The sequence below is a fragment of the Bos javanicus genome, chromosome 9 (genome assembly GCF_032452875.1).
Source record: "Bos javanicus breed banteng chromosome 9, ARS-OSU_banteng_1.0, whole genome shotgun sequence".
NCBI lineage: Eukaryota > Metazoa > Chordata > Mammalia > Artiodactyla > Bovidae > Bos > Bos javanicus.
The window spans coordinates 93827857-93844588 of NC_083876.1; the positions used below are offsets into that span (position 1 = coordinate 93827857).

The following is a 16732-nucleotide window of genomic DNA, read 5'->3' on the forward strand; positions in this document are numbered from 1 at the left end:
GTTACAACCGTCTTCCGTCCTTGTAGCCTAGGCCATATGTAATAGATGTGACTTTTGAGTGCAATAGTATTAAGTGGTAAGTGATTTTACAAACTATGGATTGTGTGAATTTAGGAAGTTAAGAAAGCAGTAAATCCTCTACTCAGCCAGTGAAGATACACACACCCAGCCTTTGCTTCCAACACCTAATTAGCAATTTGGTCGTTGAGCATATTTCTATTTGCACCTCCATGATTAAAACCGTAATAATTTTGAAAACATAATATTGATAATAGTTGACTTTCGGTGGCCTAGGGCTTGAGTTAAATGATTGCTTTTCTCCCCTTAAAGATAAGAAAGAATTGCAAGAATCCGTTGCTACTTAGATTACAGAAATTAGCATTCTCTGAGTTACAGTTTCTTTCTCCTTTTTTTACTTTCCTTCCTTGGAGGGAAATTCGGGTGCCCCATCACTCGGTAGCTTGTGTTAGTGAGCACAGCCTGACGAGTCACTCGTATAATCCTAAACTTTCTCTCCTGTTTTCAATTAGCATCTATGGGTCTTGCAGATATGATGTCTCCTAGTGAATCCAAACTGCCCCTGCCCCTCAAAGCCGACGGTAAAGAAGAAGGCAGCGCACAGCCGGAGGGCAAGTCGAAGGTACTCCTCTCTCCTCTGCACGTGGTGTGGGGCCTGCTCGCTGAAGCTGCCGTGTGCTCTCCTCTCTTTTCATTTGGTTTCTTCTCTTCTGCATGCCTCCATCTTGTGCGACACATTTGCAGTCTTCTTTCCCCACCCCCTTCATGGTGTGGATCTGAAAGTTACTAGTTCTTATGGCATTTAACTGGGTGTGGGAGGGGGCGGAGGGACAGGACCCACCCAGAGAAGTGCCTCGGGGGTGGGGAGAAGGAAGGGGTCTTGCCTGGTTTTGATACTTGCAGCCATTTTCTCTGCCTTCAGTTTATAGCTTCCTGTTTTGGCCGCCTCAGCAACAACAGCATACTTAATATTTTGCTTTCCTGCCTTATTTGATAAATAAGGTGAACAGCTTTTTTTTTTTTTTTTCCTTTCTTTCTTTCATAAGGGGTAACCCATGCTTAGCATTCCATGTAAGCTTGAATAAGCATGGTGGCTTAGTGGTCTTATCCAGCATCCAGCAAACTTACCAAGTTTACTAATTAAGAATGTTGTTTTAATACCTTTATATGTGTGTGGTTTTGTGTGTTTGTTTGTACATGTCTTTATATATATATATTATATATAAAAATTAGTCTGTTAAACTGGATGTGCTTTTTGTTATTTTAAATAAAGTTTGCCCTACCTTTGTCATTTTTTTTTTTTTTTATTCCTCTACCACAGGATAGCTACAGCTCTCAGGGTATTTCTCAGCCCCCAACCCCCGGCAACCTGCCAGTCCCTTCCCCAATGTCCCCCAGCTCTGCTAGCATCTCCTCATTTCATGGAGATGAAAGTGATAGCATTAGCAGCCCAGGCTGGCCAAAGACTCCATCAAGCCCTGTAAGTGGCTCTGGTTTTTTGTTTTTTTGTCTTTTTTGTTTTGTTTTGTTTTTTTGGTTTTTGGGGGTTTTTTTGATAATTAATTCTACTTTAATGCTTGCTTATTAATTTGTTTTATAAGACTTTTTCTTCATAATTTATCCATGAAAGGATTTTCTTCGTAATTATACTAGTAACAAAATGAGTAAAGTTTGTATGCATCATAACATAAGTTGATTGCTGATAATGAAACCACTGATATAAAGAAGTGTCTGTAAGAAGCATGTGATTGTGCTACTGGGCCCAAACTCCTTCACACAGTGATTTTGTTTAAATGTCTAACCCATTGTGCGCTTCTGGAAGATCTTTAAAATGAGTTAACTGTCCATTTACGTGGTAACTAATAGCAGCCATGGAATAAATGATAAGTTTGGCCTTTGGACTAAATCTTTTATGGGCTATTGTGTCTAAAACATCTTATGTCACAACTACCTATATCTTGAAAACAAACACTACACTCTGGGCACAGTTCAGCATGTTATAGCCCTACTTTGTTTCAATCTAGTTGTCAGAAAATAACAGAAGATTTGTAGAAATGTTAGCATATGTGAATATTTGGAATGCTACTCATAGATTAATATGTGCCTACATTAGAATCATATGAGATAGAAAATTTATATCCTGTGCAAGCATGCTGAGAATCTTAAAATTGTTGATTTTATATGATATTTTTAAAAAGTGGGAATGTGTATATAAGGGAATTTTTTTTTTTGCCTTAATATTCTTCTGTCTATAGAACTAGGCTTTTATTTTCCTACTAAAGAAATTAATTCTGTGCCATTAAAGAAGAAGAAGAATGGCACTGTAGTAACCTTTATTTTACATTCATATAGGGAATCAAAAGATCTTTAAAAAAAAAACTGAACATGTAATTACTTGCCAAGAAGGCTTAATTAATACGCTAATTTTTGTAAGACAATGTATTGAAGAGCACAGCTCAGGAAAAGCAAGTTGGAGGGAAGAAGACTCTAACTGCAGAATCTGGCAATCTAGTCAAAACCCCACAAGGAGGCTGCTATTAATTATCCATTCACTGGTTTAAACAGATAGAGCTGAAGGTTTGAAGATTTGGTAGTTCCAGTAAATGTTTGTAAAATTCATGCGGAGCTCTACTATAACCAGCATTTTCCTTTTCAGAGGAAGAAAGGGCAATATTCACTGTTACCTCTTCTCTAGACATGTGTTTCGCTTTTTCAACAACCAAGATGAAATGAAAAAATGCTTCTAGTATGGAAAGAGAGAGTGCAGCTTCTTAATTCTGATATCTGTGTTACTTGCTTTGAGTCTCAGAAGGCAGCCAACATGGGGAAGGGGGTTGTCCCATAATCTGTTCTGGTTTTTCTTTTCATTAAAGAAAAAACATTTTTGAATCAGTAATATTCTCAAGTCAACAAATAGAACCCTATGTATAACTTTTCAAAAACATTTGTTTATTGGCTCAGAGGGGAAAATTTCGGAGGTTGAAAATATCTTTAAAACCTTAAGATAAAATGGACAGGAATTTAGCATTAAGTCTGCTAATGGGAAGAGGGGAGAAATTCAGAGAGAGAGGAAGGGATTTCAAGTAGGGTAGGGAACTGATGTTAGAAAATAAGAGATGACCAATAAAACATGAGTGGAGAAAAAAAAGATTTTTCTTAAAGACTTCTAATAGACCCATACTACATGTTTAAAATTTCCATCTTGCTGATTTCTGGATAATAATGATTGAGATATTTATTATATTTTAAGTTATTGTCACGTTATCTGTATCCAGTAAGTCCATAGGAAACTATTATCAAAACCCTTCCTTCTACTTAAATATGAGAAAGAAAAATAAACTGAATTATTGATTTAATTTTCTAACTGTAACATAATCATACTTAAAAATCACATATTACTGTCCTCTTTTTTCTATATAGTTCTACATACATTATCGCTCCCTGTAAATAACCACTTTTTACTTAAAAATTCACGATCATACTTCTGGCTCCAGTCATAGAAAAAAAAAACAAGGGAGGATGTGATTTGAGGTAGTGAAGGTGTTAGAGATTGCTTTGTATTGAGTAAACAACTCCACACTCAAATAAAATGCTCATTCAAGAAGGGAACGAAAGGAGATTGTTATGAAGGACCTCAGATTATCTCTACTGTCAAATCACTGCAGATACATGTTGAAGAGTATTTAACTTCTCTTTCTGAGATGCAACTTTAAATTGTACTTAAAATTGCTCCTCACAGTGTTCCTAATAAAGCTTGTCTAATAACAGACCTGAAATGAACTAAATAACAAAGATGTTCTATGCTTTGACAGTGTGCTGTGGACCAACAGTTTTGTTACAAAACATTCTACAATAAAAATAAACATTTGCACATACACATGCATATACACATATTACCAGGCATATGGTAAAGACTGCTGAAATGTAAATCTGCCTCAAAGATTTGAGGAAACGTCTACTTATAGACTTAATTAAGTTATATGCAAGGAAAACTTTTGTGGCATCATAATAATGTCTTGCTGTAATTTTTCAGCAATCTCCATTTCTTTTTCTTGCCTCCAAGACAGTGTTTCATGCAGTAAGATACCATTTTTACAGTATCAAAGCAAAATGAGGTGTTCAAGTGGCCTGGAAAAGTTAACTATCTTCCTGTAGGGCTAGTTTTTTTTTTTCTTTTGCCCATTGTTGATGAGTAGAATGTAAATGACATTTATCCAAAGGTCACATCAAAACTAATGTCTGAGAACAAAAAAAGTGCATGTTGAGCCTAATCAGTGATAAAGTGTATAGTCTTTACTTCCTAGGGCTTTTGTTTTTCTTAATATCATTTTTCTCTGTTTGGACTAACAGATAACTAACTTTGGGAATGGGCTAGGGTGTCACCTGGAGACTGGGAATGGAGATGTTACTTGTCCGCCAATCCCTTCTCAGCTTTCAGTCTTATTAGACTGTGTCCACGTTCACTTAGCACCTTGCTCACTGAAAGCCTATTTATAGACTGTTTTAATCAGCTGTTAATTCTTACTTGGATGGTGCCAGACTTCTCAGACCTTTCTCATTCATAGGAGTATTCACTTATAGAATAAATATCTACTGAGTACCTTCAGTGTGCTGTCACTGTCGGTGATGCAAAGTCAACACAGGTCCTGCCCTGTGGAACGTAAGGTCTGGTCAGAAGAGTGGAAGGCAGACAGCTAATCCCACGCAGGACACACACCTTGATGCCCTGTGAGGCCAGGTGCCACTAAGGACAAATAAAACTAGTGATGATTCAGACCAGGGAGCTGACCTCAGAGGAGGCCTCTTCTAGGACCTGACACATAACTGAGGCTTGACCACTTTCTTTTCATAAAGATGCCTTTTCCTACATTACGGCACCATAAAGTGCATTTTTAAAGATCTAAAAACTATGAAAAATAAAACTATTAAAAGCAATTATCTTCATTAAGGTTTTCTCATGAGAACAAATTGAGATATATAGAAGTTAAACTTAAGTTCATTTAACAAAGAATGGTAAGAAAAGGTAAACTGTGGATAGTCAAACTAAGTGAATCATTCCTTTAGACCCATTTCAGTTTATGAGAATGCAGTCCTTTCATAAATAGGAACAAACACCATAGTCTCATTGCTTGGGTCATGATGAACTGTTCTCCTGGAGCCCTTCCACATTTGGGGTTTACAGAGGACCAGGCCAGAAATAGCAGTTGGTTCTTATATTCAGGATGTTGGTGGAGCACTTAGAGTAATTGTAAATTGAAATGATTGACTTTATATCTCTTATTCTTAAATTGAATCTCAAATTTTTACCTCTCAATTTTTCACAGATGAAATAAAAGGGGGAGGTTCATGGTGGTGGTGGTTTGTTGTTACATTAATTGATTTTATGTGATAGTGCTTTTTTCCTCTGATTCTTATTTCAGATTTTTATTTTTTTAAAAGATTGGGTCCATTTTTTCAGTGTGCCTCCCAATAAAGACAAAAAGGTTTTCAGCACTAGGATTTAGAAACCTCTTGTTAATAACTACCTCATTAATGATGACAAAGCTGCTGAAATGTTCCCAGGATGAGAATGTGGTATAAGATGTGTTAGAACAGTTTCTTTCCCTAGTCAGAGACTCCTTGGATATAAGAATATGCTAAAATGTACAAACTTATTTGGATATGGAATGTGTTCTATATTTCTGGTATATACATGAATTTATAAGACATATATAAGAATATGTATATACATTTTAAGTTCCTATCTAAAGTAACTGTTAGGTGACTTGCTCTTTAGCTTCATCAATATAAATTGTAAAAGGTCACAGTTTTTTTTTTTAATCCTGCCACTCTACAGTTTTTATTTACATCAGCTGTATCACCCATTTTTATATGTTTTATATAAAGATTTTATGTTTCAATAATTCTAAAGCTGAAGGCTTAAAATTTTAGCAAAAATAGCTTGGGAAATTACATGTTAATTGGAAGGACTTCTGCCACCCATCAGCTTGATTAGTTTCATTCTCAAGCATCCTTTCTCAGGCCTTAGTTTTATTGGGAATCACTTTGCTAAACAAGGTAGCATCAAACCTTAATGACAGTTATGTTATTTAACTCACCATCCCCATTTCAGGTCACATGTTTAAAATTATGTTGAGCTAAATATAACGAAAAAGAGTTAAAAAAACTTCATCTAACATAATACTATACATTGCAAATGATACCCTAGTAAATAAACATGACTAAATGAAATATATTATTATTCCAAGGAAATATTTAATTGAGAATTTACAAGTGATTTTGCACAAGAATCCCACAGTTTCAGATATTACAAGTATACAAATATTGTTACAAATACAGAGACATAAAAGAAAGGGAGAATATACAGTTGGGCTGTTTAGAACAAAAAGTATAGTCCTTCCCAGATCACATAATCCAGAGGGTGAGCTTCAGGTGTGCAGAAACAGCCACTTCTGACATTTTAGTATCAAATATAAAATTAGAAAAATGAAAGACCAAGAATTAGAACATCAGTATAAACCAAATGGGCGCATAAAAGTAAACGTTCATAAATAAGCTGGGAGTATGAAATAGCGCTTGTGTTTGTGATGAACACATGGTCACTTAAGAAATCTATTAAAATTACCTTGACAGAAAAGTTCAAGAAATCTTAAGTCAGGAAAGCAGATCATTCTGAGAGAATGCTAGTAACTGGCCATTAATTTAGAAGGCTCTCACATGTAAAGCGCACACCCCGCTGGGTCCGATGACATGTGACCTACTTTGTATTTTTCAACACACATCACGTATGTGCTCTACCTCCATATGATTTAGTGTTAATAAAGCTATACATTGGTCATTCATGTTTGACAAGGAAATGTAGGCGTCTATGTAATGAGGAGGGGGGCTCTATAATATTACAGTTGAAACTTTAAACTCATTGTGGCCATTCAATGAACTTGCACCTTTTTTAAAAAAAAGAAAAAATTACATGAGGGGTCATTGGAGTCTTGCCTTCTGGGATTCAACGCTTATATTGATAAAGTAAAAAAGATTTTTGTTCTGTTCTGTTTTTCGAGTATATAAAAGGGGGAGTTTGGGCCCTTTAGTTAAAGCCAAAGTTAATTCTTAATTGAGAAAATGTATACTTTGTGCCTGAACTAGTAGCCTTCATTCCTGATTGTTGTGTGATAGCAGTAGTTTTAAAATTTCTTCTCTTCTTGTATTTGGTAGCTCATTACTTTTTTTCTCACCTTCTTCCATTTCCCTCGGCCCGCTTATGCCCCATCTCCAAATGCTGCCCTGGGCTCTAGAAGTCCAGCTCATCCACCACCACTGGGGAAAAGATCACAAAGGTGTATGAGCTGGGGAATGAGCCAGAGAGGAAGCTGTGGGTGGACCGCTACCTCACCTTCATGGAGGAGAGGGGCTCCCCGGTCTCAAGTCTGCCTGCAGTGGGCAAGAAGCCCTTGGACCTGTTCCGACTCTATGTCTGCGTCAAAGAGATCGGAGGTTTGGCACAGGTGAGAACAGCTGAATGAGGAGATGTTATGGATGAGCTTTGAATATGCAAACGTGAATGTTTTTTTTTTTTCTCACAAAGAAAAAGCTGAGCCTCTAGGAAGGTCACTTTACTGGATCCATGTTCACGTGTGGCAGGTGGGGGACGGGGGCTGTACTGGGGTCAGGGAACCCGATCTGCCACCCATTCGCAGAGTGACCTCAGTAGGTCATTTATATGGACTCAATCATCAACTGTAAAATGAGACATTTGAGCTAGGTTTTTGCTTCAAGGTGCCTAACAGTTCTCGAATTCTGTGGAATCTGTGTTAGAATTTCATGGTAAACAGAAATGTTTTGCAAATGACTAAATGTCTAGATCAGATAGAAATCAAATTCGCTGTTTCCCTCGATCCAGAGCAAGTTAACAAGAAAACTGGCATCCTTCTACGACCATGTCCGCTGTACCTGGGTGACAGGAGGGGCAGTGCTGTCCTTTCCCACGGCTGGGGGCACCCAGGTGCAGAATGCCCAGAGGCACTCCTTTTGGGGTTGTGCAGATGCCTCCCATGCACTTGCCCCTTCATTCTGTACCCTAGGGGCCACATTCTCGTTTCCCTCTTCACAGCCCTGTTTTTACCACTGAGGCGGGTTTGTGTGTCCAATATCCCGAAGTAGGGAAAACCACTAGACCATTCAGGTATGACCTAAATCAGGTAGGTCATACCTGAATCATAATCCCTTATGATTATACAGTGGAAGTGAGAAATAGATTTAAGGGCCTAGATCTGATAGATAGAATACCTGATAAACTATGGAATGAGGTTCATGACATTGTACAGGAGACAGGGATCAAGACCATCCCCATGGAAAAGAAATGCAAAAAAGCAAAATGGCTGTCTGGGGAGGCCTTACAAATAGCTGTGAAGAGAAGCAAAAAGCAAAAGAGAAAAGGAAAGATATAAACATCTAAATGCAGAGTTCCAAAGAATAGCAAGAAGAGATAAGAAAGCCTTCTTCAGCAATCAATGCAAAGAAATAGAGGAAAACAACAGAATGGGAAAGACTAGAGATCTCTCTAAGAAAATCAGAGATACCAAAGGAACATTTCATGCAAAGATGGGCTCGATAAAGGACAGAAATGGTATGGACCTAACAGAAGCAGAAGATAATAAGAAGAGATGGCAAGAATACACAGAAGAACTGTACAAAAATCTTCACAACCCAGATAATCACGATGGTGTGATCATTGACCTAGAGCCAGACATCCTGGAATATGAAGTCAAGTGGGCCTTAGAAAGCATCACTATGAACTTAGTGGAGGTGATAGAATCCCAGTTGAGCTATTTCAAATCCTGAAAGATGATGCTGTGAAAGTGCTGCACTCAATATGCCAGCAAATTTGGAAAACTCAGCAGTGGCCACAGGACTGAAAAAGGTCAGTTTTCATTCCAATCCCAAAGAAAGGCAATGCCAAAGAATGCTCAAACTACCACACAATTGTACTCATCTCACGCGCTAGTAAAGTAATGCTCAAAATTCTCCAAGCCAGGCTTCAGCAATATGTGAACCGTGAACTTCCTGATGTTCAAGCTGGTTTTAGAAAAGGCAGAGGAACCAGAGATCAAATTGCCAACAGCCGCTGGATCATGGAAAAAGCAAGAGAGTTCCAGAAAAACATCTATTTCTGCTTTATTGACTATGCCAAAGCCTTTGACTGTGTGGATCACAAGAAACTGTGGAAAATTCTGAAAGAGATGGGAATACCAGACCACCTGATCTGCCTCTTGAGAAATTTGTATGCAGGTCAAGAAGCAACAGTTACAACTGGACATGGAACAACAAACTGGTTCCAAATAGGAAAAGGAGTACGTCAAGGCTGTATATTGTCACCCTGTTTATTTAACTTATATGCAGAGTACATCATGAGAAACGCTGGACTGGAAGAAACACAAGCTGGAATCAAGATTGCCTGGAGAAATATCAATAACCTCAGATATGCAGATGACACCACCCTTATGGCAGAAAGTAAAGAGGAACTAAAAAGCCTCTTGAAAGTGAAAGTGGAGAGTGAAAAAGTTGGCTTAAAGCTCAACATTCAGAAAATGAAGATCATGGCATCCGGTCCCATCACTTCATGGGAAATAGATGGGGAAACAGTGGAAACAGTGTCAGACTTTATTTTTCTGCACTCCAAAATCACTACAGATGGTGACTGCAGCCATGAAATTAAAAGACGCTTCCTCCTTGGAAGGAAAGTTATGACCAACCTAGATAGCATATTCAAAAGCAGAGACATTTGCCAACAAAGGTTCGTCTAGTCAAGGCTATGGTTTTTCCTGTGGTCATGTATGGATGTGAGCGTTTGACTGTGAAGAAGGCTGAGTGCCGAAGAATTGATGCTTTTGAACTGTGGTGTTGGAGAAGACTTGAGAGTCCCTTGGGCTGCAAGGAGATCCAACCAGTCCATTCTGAAGAGATCAGCCCTGGGATTTCTTTGGAGGGAATGATGCTAAAGCTGAAACTCCAGTACTTTGGCCACCTCATGTGAAAAGACTCATTGGAAAAGACTCTGATGCTGGGAGGAATTGGGGGCAAGAGGGGAAGGGGACGACAGAGGATGAGATGGCTGGATGGCATCACTGACTCGATGGACGTGAGTCTGAGTGAACTCCGGGAGTTGGTGATGGACAGGGAGGCCTGGCGTGCTGTGATTCATGGGGTCGCAAAGAGTCGGAAGCGACTGATCTGATCTGATCTGATATGATCCCGAAGTAGAATGGAGAAAAGGGCCCTCAGGGGTGACTGCCTGCTGCATCCTGGGCACCGTCCTTTTTCTTGTCACTTCTCTCTCAACACCCATGGAATGCAGAGTCGTCAGCCCTGAAGAAGAGATGTAACAGATTGAAGTACAGTCGTCCCCTGGGGTCCACAGAGCACTGGTTCCAGGATCCCCATAAATACTGAAACCCTGTGAGCTCAAGCCTCTTTATTTCTGGAACCTACACACCACCTCCCATATACTAAAGATCATCTCTCAGTTACTTATACCCAATACAGTGTAATGCTATGTAAATAGTTGCTGGTACAAGTTCAAGTGTTGCTTCTTGGAACTTTCTTTGGGGCGGAGTCAGGGTTTTTGTTTTGTTTTGTTTTTTCAATACTTTCAGTTCACAATTGGTTGAATTCACAAATGCAGAACCAGGGAACAGGGAAGGCCGACTGTACAAGAATGTTGTGGCCCAGGGATTCTCAGGGTAGGTGGTGGGGCCAGGTTTGTTTGATTGCGAAGCACATGCCCTTTATCTACCCTTGGTTCTCCGACCTAGGTGTTCATAGCAGCACCTGGGAGCATTTAAAACCTGTCAGTTCCTGAGCTCCCTCCCAGACCAGTGAAAGGAGCTGCTCCGGGCCTCAGGTGTTCCGGGCCTCCCTATCCAAAGGTAGGTCAGCTGATGCGCAGGTATCACTGAGGACCCACCCTGGTCTCCGGGCTGCAGGGGCGTGCAGGAGAGGCTTTTGTTCTCAGCCCTCCCTGAGGAGCCTTCTCCCACCCAAGACTGAGGCCTCTAAATGAAGCAATTAGAGCTTGACTCCAGATGGCGTAATCAGATGGGATCACAGGATGCAGACCAGGTGTGACCAGGTGTGGGTGGTGGCCAGCGAAGGCTTTCACCCATCTCACAGAAGCAAGGAACCGTCAGGACACCTCACTCAGCCAAGTGGACTCCCAGGTTGGGTCTGTGAGCAAGATGCTACTGGCTTAGCTGATGAAGTTGCTTGAATGTAGTAGTGATTCCCAGCAGTGAGGCCTTGGCTGCATTGTCACTCACACCCCATCAGATGTGGTTCGAACAGGTGCTGCAGCCCCAGAGGAATCAGCTAAAAGCCTTGCTTTTCAGAGTGTCCCAGGCAGCACTCTGCCTGCTGTTTTAGAAGCAGTCACAGGCCTGCCCGTTGCAGCCTGGCATTCAGTACCAAAAATGGCACTAAGCATTCCCAAGAGTATTCTCTGGTTTCTCATGCACCATTTAATACTAAGTAAATGGACATAAAGAGCTTTGTGAGGAAGTTTGAATCCAAAAATTGAACATTTCATTCAAATTCACTGTCCCTTTAACCCATGCTACTTAACACAGGACACATCTAAAGGCAAAATATTCCACAAGCATTTGCAGGCCTTCGTGTTTCCTTCGTGTGTCAGCCTCATGTGACATGTTCCCATTGGGAATCAATCAAAAAGTTAAATCAATTCCTCAAATCTTATATAACATTTGAGGATTCCTTTCCTTTCTTCTCTTTTTGCAGTTGTATTCCCTCCAGCCTGAGTGTAAGTGGGAACACTGGATGGTCCTGTGTGCCCCTTCCCAAGCCCACTGGTGCTGCCATGTCAGCTAGCTGGTGTCTCCACAGCTCAGACAGGGTTGATGACTTCCGCTGGACTGTTAGATTGGGCTCATTTGGTTGGGGCCTCCTTCACCCAACACTACAAGAAAGCCTCATGTCAAAGACTGGGCATGAACAGAAATTATAGGCTCATCTTTCTAGAAGCTTGTGGCTGTTGGAAGGAGACATTGTTTTTCTTATTAAGGCTCAAATACTTAAATTGCAAAATAATTCTGTTATTGCTTTTTAAATTAGTTTTTAGACACCCTTTTTTTTAAAAAAATATGAGTGAGATGGGGGTGAGCAAGAGCGCCTTTGCTCAGATAAATCGCCGGCTCCGAGCAGCACCCACTCTGGCAGACTCTGAGGCATTAGAAGATGCACCGGGCAGAAGAATCTCCACGAGCAATGCTTTTTATGTAGCTATCAGCAGGTTCCTTAATGGTTTTATAACTGTAAATGCTGTCTATGCACTACTGAGTGGGAGTAATGAGCATTAGTTAAAAGAGGCAAATGAAAAAAAAAAGTAAACCAAGATATTAAGTGCTTTTTTTTGTTTCCTGGCTTTAAACAAGCCACTGTGCTGCAAACCAGTGATCCTGCCTTTTTTTTTTTTTTTTCCGGCTAGGTTAATAAAAACAAGAAGTGGCGTGAGCTGGCAACCAACCTAAATGTTGGCACTTCGAGCAGTGCAGCAAGCTCCCTGAAAAAGCAGTATATTCAGTACCTGTTTGCCTTTGAGTGCAAGATCGAGCGTGGGGAGGAGCCCCCGCCGGAAGTCTTCAGCACGGGCGACACCAAGAAGCAGCCCAAGCTCCAGCCGCCATCTCCTGGTAAGTGGGGGCGCTGCAGCCGGGAGCCCCTCCCAGGCTCTGAGATGGCCACTCAGCAGAGCAAACAGGACACACTGGGGTCTGAGAGAGGGGAAGGGACATCCTGTCTTCTCTTGTTCGTTTAACTGGACCCCATTAGCAGTGCCTAAGGGAAGGAAGAATGAACTGGGGATATTGTGTTTCTGCTCTGCACTTTGAAGGTGCCGATCTTTTGCTTTACCTTTTCTAGTCAAAGTAGACTTCAGGTTCTGAGTTATATACCTTAATTCCTTATACAGTTATTTTTAAATATCCCATCTAACTATCAAAATGTCTTCCCATTAACCTGTGCTCATACTGGAAATGCACCCTGCAGATTTAACAGCCAGCTTCCACCAGCTCTGCCTCTGTCAGAGATACTCAGATTTGTACACAGCAAAATGAAATTTGGACCTCATATTTAATGTTCCCTGCCAAGCAAGTTTTTGCTTGTAGCGAATTCAGCAAACTTTCATGATAAAGATCTGTATAGCCCTGTTTCTGCGAAAGTGGAGTCCAAATTAGCTTTGAGCTAGAGGTCAGGAATCTAAGCAAATACTGCTTGGGAATAATGGTGATTCACTTGAATTCACAGAAGCAAAATCATAAAAATGGTACCTGCCTTCTCTGCTGTCTCTCCACTCAGCTGTTGGACACCCTGCCGTCCTTTCGGCTCTCCTGATGGCTTCTGTTCTAATGTTAGCATTTCAGATTTGAAATTACTGAATCACTGTATTCTGATAAATCCAATATTGAAGATGAGAAGAGATTTGAATCATCCTAAGTTCTGGGTGACCTCACTCAAGTTAAGTTTGATCATTCTATGGTCTGTTTCTGGCTGTGTCCAAGCCCTGTGTTGGTCACACTTGCACACACTGTCCTGCATATGAAGTGGCTGATTGTACCTGCCACATCCCCCAACACTGTTATGCAGTCAAATGATCATAGCCAATATTTCTTGAGCACTTAGAGTGTGCCAGGGCTTTCCCGTTTAATCTTCATATGAGCCCTGTGATACAGATACTGTTCTAAAACCCCTGAGAAAACCAAGGCACATACAATCTCAGCAGACTGGCCCATTGTTGCTAATGAGGGGGAGAACCAGGCTTTGATCCCAGACATCTGGCTCTAGAATTAGAGAGCCAGGTGTACCTACCACACTTTGTGCTTACAGCAGTGCTGTAATAGGTAAACTGTTCACACAGAAAGTGGTACCTGTGAGCCAAAGAAAGGCGTTGTTTCTCTTTTAATTACTTGCTCTAGCTGATATCTGGAGGGCAATGCTAATATCTAATCAAGAGATCTCAAATAAATACTTTTAAGGCCCAGGGTACATGTGTAATGAGCACACCTCAATATAGATCTGTTGGTTCTAAATCCAAGTAAAGAAGTTCCTCTCTCTCACCCCATCCTTAAAGATCCACAGACTTTTCCAGTTATGGTGGACTTTAAAAACTGTGAAATCTAATTTCGAAAATCTCACAACATTACATTCAGTTCACAGAGTAAAACAAGCTGCCTCTGAACAGCTCTGAAACTATTTTTCCAAAATAAAAACCCAGTAGGGTGTAGGGACCAAAGTGGTGATGTCTGCAAAGATCTAAAGATATATTTTATTTGCCAGGAAAGAACTCATGTCACTGAATGGTCTGTACTTCTGTATGGAGAATAGCTCTCCCAGTGTGCATCAGCTTCAGTGCAAGAAATCCTGCTGAGGTATAGACACTTCAGAAAGTACAGGGCCTGTGCTCTGAACAGTCAGCTCTTTCCTCTCCCCCCACTTTATTTTAAACTATGATTTTTATGGCAACATTATCGCTTTAACTGCACAAAAGAGCTCGGATTGCAGGCGCACCTCTGATAATACATTCTTCTCAGTAGTCCAAATGGAGCCCGAGTCTGCGAAACAGGAAGCGGGAGGAAAGCTTCCTGAATTTAGCCGTTCAGCCAGTGCACAGCCTGGAGGGCATAGTGCAGGGTACACGGGGCCAGTCTGCCTGGCTCATGTGTTGTGCACACCGCTCAGCAAGAGGACAGAAACGTGGACCAGGACGTGGGGCAGTGAGTAACGCCAGCCTCTCAACCAAAAGCCAGGCGTTGCCTCCAGCATTCCAGACCTATTATTAAGGAAAATGTTTCTGAAACATTTATTGTCAGAGAAGGGAAACAAATAATTTTATTCCCAAACCTTTGCCATGTCAGAGCCTTATATACTACAAAAAATTTTAATTGATTTTCAGCCAAAATTTGTGTTCTTTAAGTCAGGTTTTTTCTCATAAGAACCTAACTGTAGCTTATTCCTTACCGATACATCCAGGCAAACAACTAAAAGATTCCTCAGAAACATTCTAGATTCTTTTTTCGAATGTTCATTCTGAACCAACTTAAATCCTAGATGCTAATGACTTAAGGTCATCCCCCTGTGTTCCAGTTCGGATGTGATACGGCTGATAAGATTTGAAATTCAGTCCTGTCAGCCTCTGAAAGGTGTTGCCCCTTAGCCCTGGAGCCTTCACCCTGATCTTCACTGTCAAGTGGCTGTGTGGCTTCTCACCCCAGAGATCCAGGTTGTGTCTTTGGGTTCTAGAGCAATTCGACCAAAGGAAGGCTCCTAAATGAAACCTGAGCAGGGCCTGGGGGTGCGGGTGCATCTCTGAAGTCCTGGCGGGGCTCTTGTTATAACTGACTGTAAAAGTTAGTGAAGATCTAATGAACAGCCACAGGGGTCCAGGGCCTTAGCTGACTGTAAGCTAGAGTTGGGTAGGGGCAGGGTAGGGAGGGGACCCGGCTGGGAGGAATGGGTGGCGGGTGGTGGGAGGAAGCTCCACTTTCAATTAGTAAGTCTGTAACCAAAAACCCATCCATCTTTGCTGGCAGGTGGCTGACTGAATTTCTATTATTAGCTGACAGGTGATGTCACAGAGCCTGTCATGGATCCAACTAGGGAATCCTCAGTGGAAGATAAATGAAAAAGGGCTCGGGTTATAAACAGAGGTGCCCTCTGGGTGACCTCTGGTTGCCGTAGACCTGGGACTATCAGCTATGCCTCATCTCCCTACCCTCCTTCCTGCAACCCCAGCCAGAACTAGGGCACCGGGTCCATGCTGTGTAAATTATCTTCCCAGCTAGGAGTCTGGCCGTTCTGTCTGAAGTGTGTGAATGTACTTAACCTTCAGTAACCTTTCCATTGTTTACTTTCCAGTATACATTTGTAGCTTCTGGCAAAAGGTAGGGATATCCTAGAGAGCCAGCCTCCTCTGTTAGCAGCTTCCAGAGGTTGCATTCTTTTTTTTTTCCCCTGAAAGGAAAGGAAAACACACTGGCAAGAGGGGAGAATATTTCCTTTTTTTTTTTTCAGCTGTAAATGTGAATACTTGTAAATAAGGGCCATTCTGAACTCACGGTCTTGTGAGCCGTGTTCCAAGGAAGCTGTGCTGGCTTCTGCACAGTCTGCTTCTTGAGTTTAAGAAATCAGTTATTTCCCCTGCCAGTTCTGTGGGGCAGTCATGTCTGTAGGGTTATCCTTATATATTTGTAAAAGACTCTTACTTCTTTCTTTCATTATATCTACTTTTTAAATATGCATTTTTTGGTGAAACTCGGGAAATGCATACTTGGTACACAAATATAATAAACTGAATTTGGTAAAACTCTGATCTGGTTTAGAAGCATGAGTTGGTAAGTTTTTATTTTAAGGTATCTACATCTAAGAAGGTATCTATAGTTGAAGCTAGTCTTCCCTGATTCACTCTAGTCCTGTGCACCCAGGGCAGGTGTTATGGAAAGCACCCTCTGTTGGCCAGTCCTCAGTATTCATTCCCAACCAGGCTCCAACCGCACAGACATGTAGGGTCAGCTGAGGCTCTCTGAGTAGAAGTGATAGACCCCATTTCTTACTCACTCATAGCGCACTCTGTGATCTCCAGGGTTTGTGTAACTCAGTTTCCCCTAAAGTAAAGTGTGGTAATTGTACAGTTCATTAACTGTAGATAATAATA

The 16732-nt window shown here is 41.0% G+C and overlaps 1 protein-coding gene across 9 annotated transcripts in view; it reads left to right on the forward strand.

The window, feature by feature from the left end:
- ARID1B (AT-rich interaction domain 1B) overlaps window positions 1–16732 on the forward strand; it is a 435615-nt gene that overhangs the window by 395499 nt on the left and 23384 nt on the right. For 6 of the 9 annotated variants that reach the window (XM_061428408.1, XM_061428403.1, XM_061428406.1 and 3 more), the window contains 4 exons: window positions 531–640; window positions 1340–1498; window positions 7311–7520; window positions 12512–12716. In XM_061428408.1, coding sequence (XP_061284392.1) covers window positions 531–640; window positions 1340–1498; window positions 7311–7520; window positions 12512–12716 — 684 coding nt within the window. The remainder of the gene's footprint in view (window positions 1–530; window positions 641–1339; window positions 1499–7310; window positions 7521–12511; window positions 12717–16732) is intronic. The other 3 variants (XM_061428404.1, XM_061428407.1, XM_061428400.1) reach the window with 2 other exon arrangements.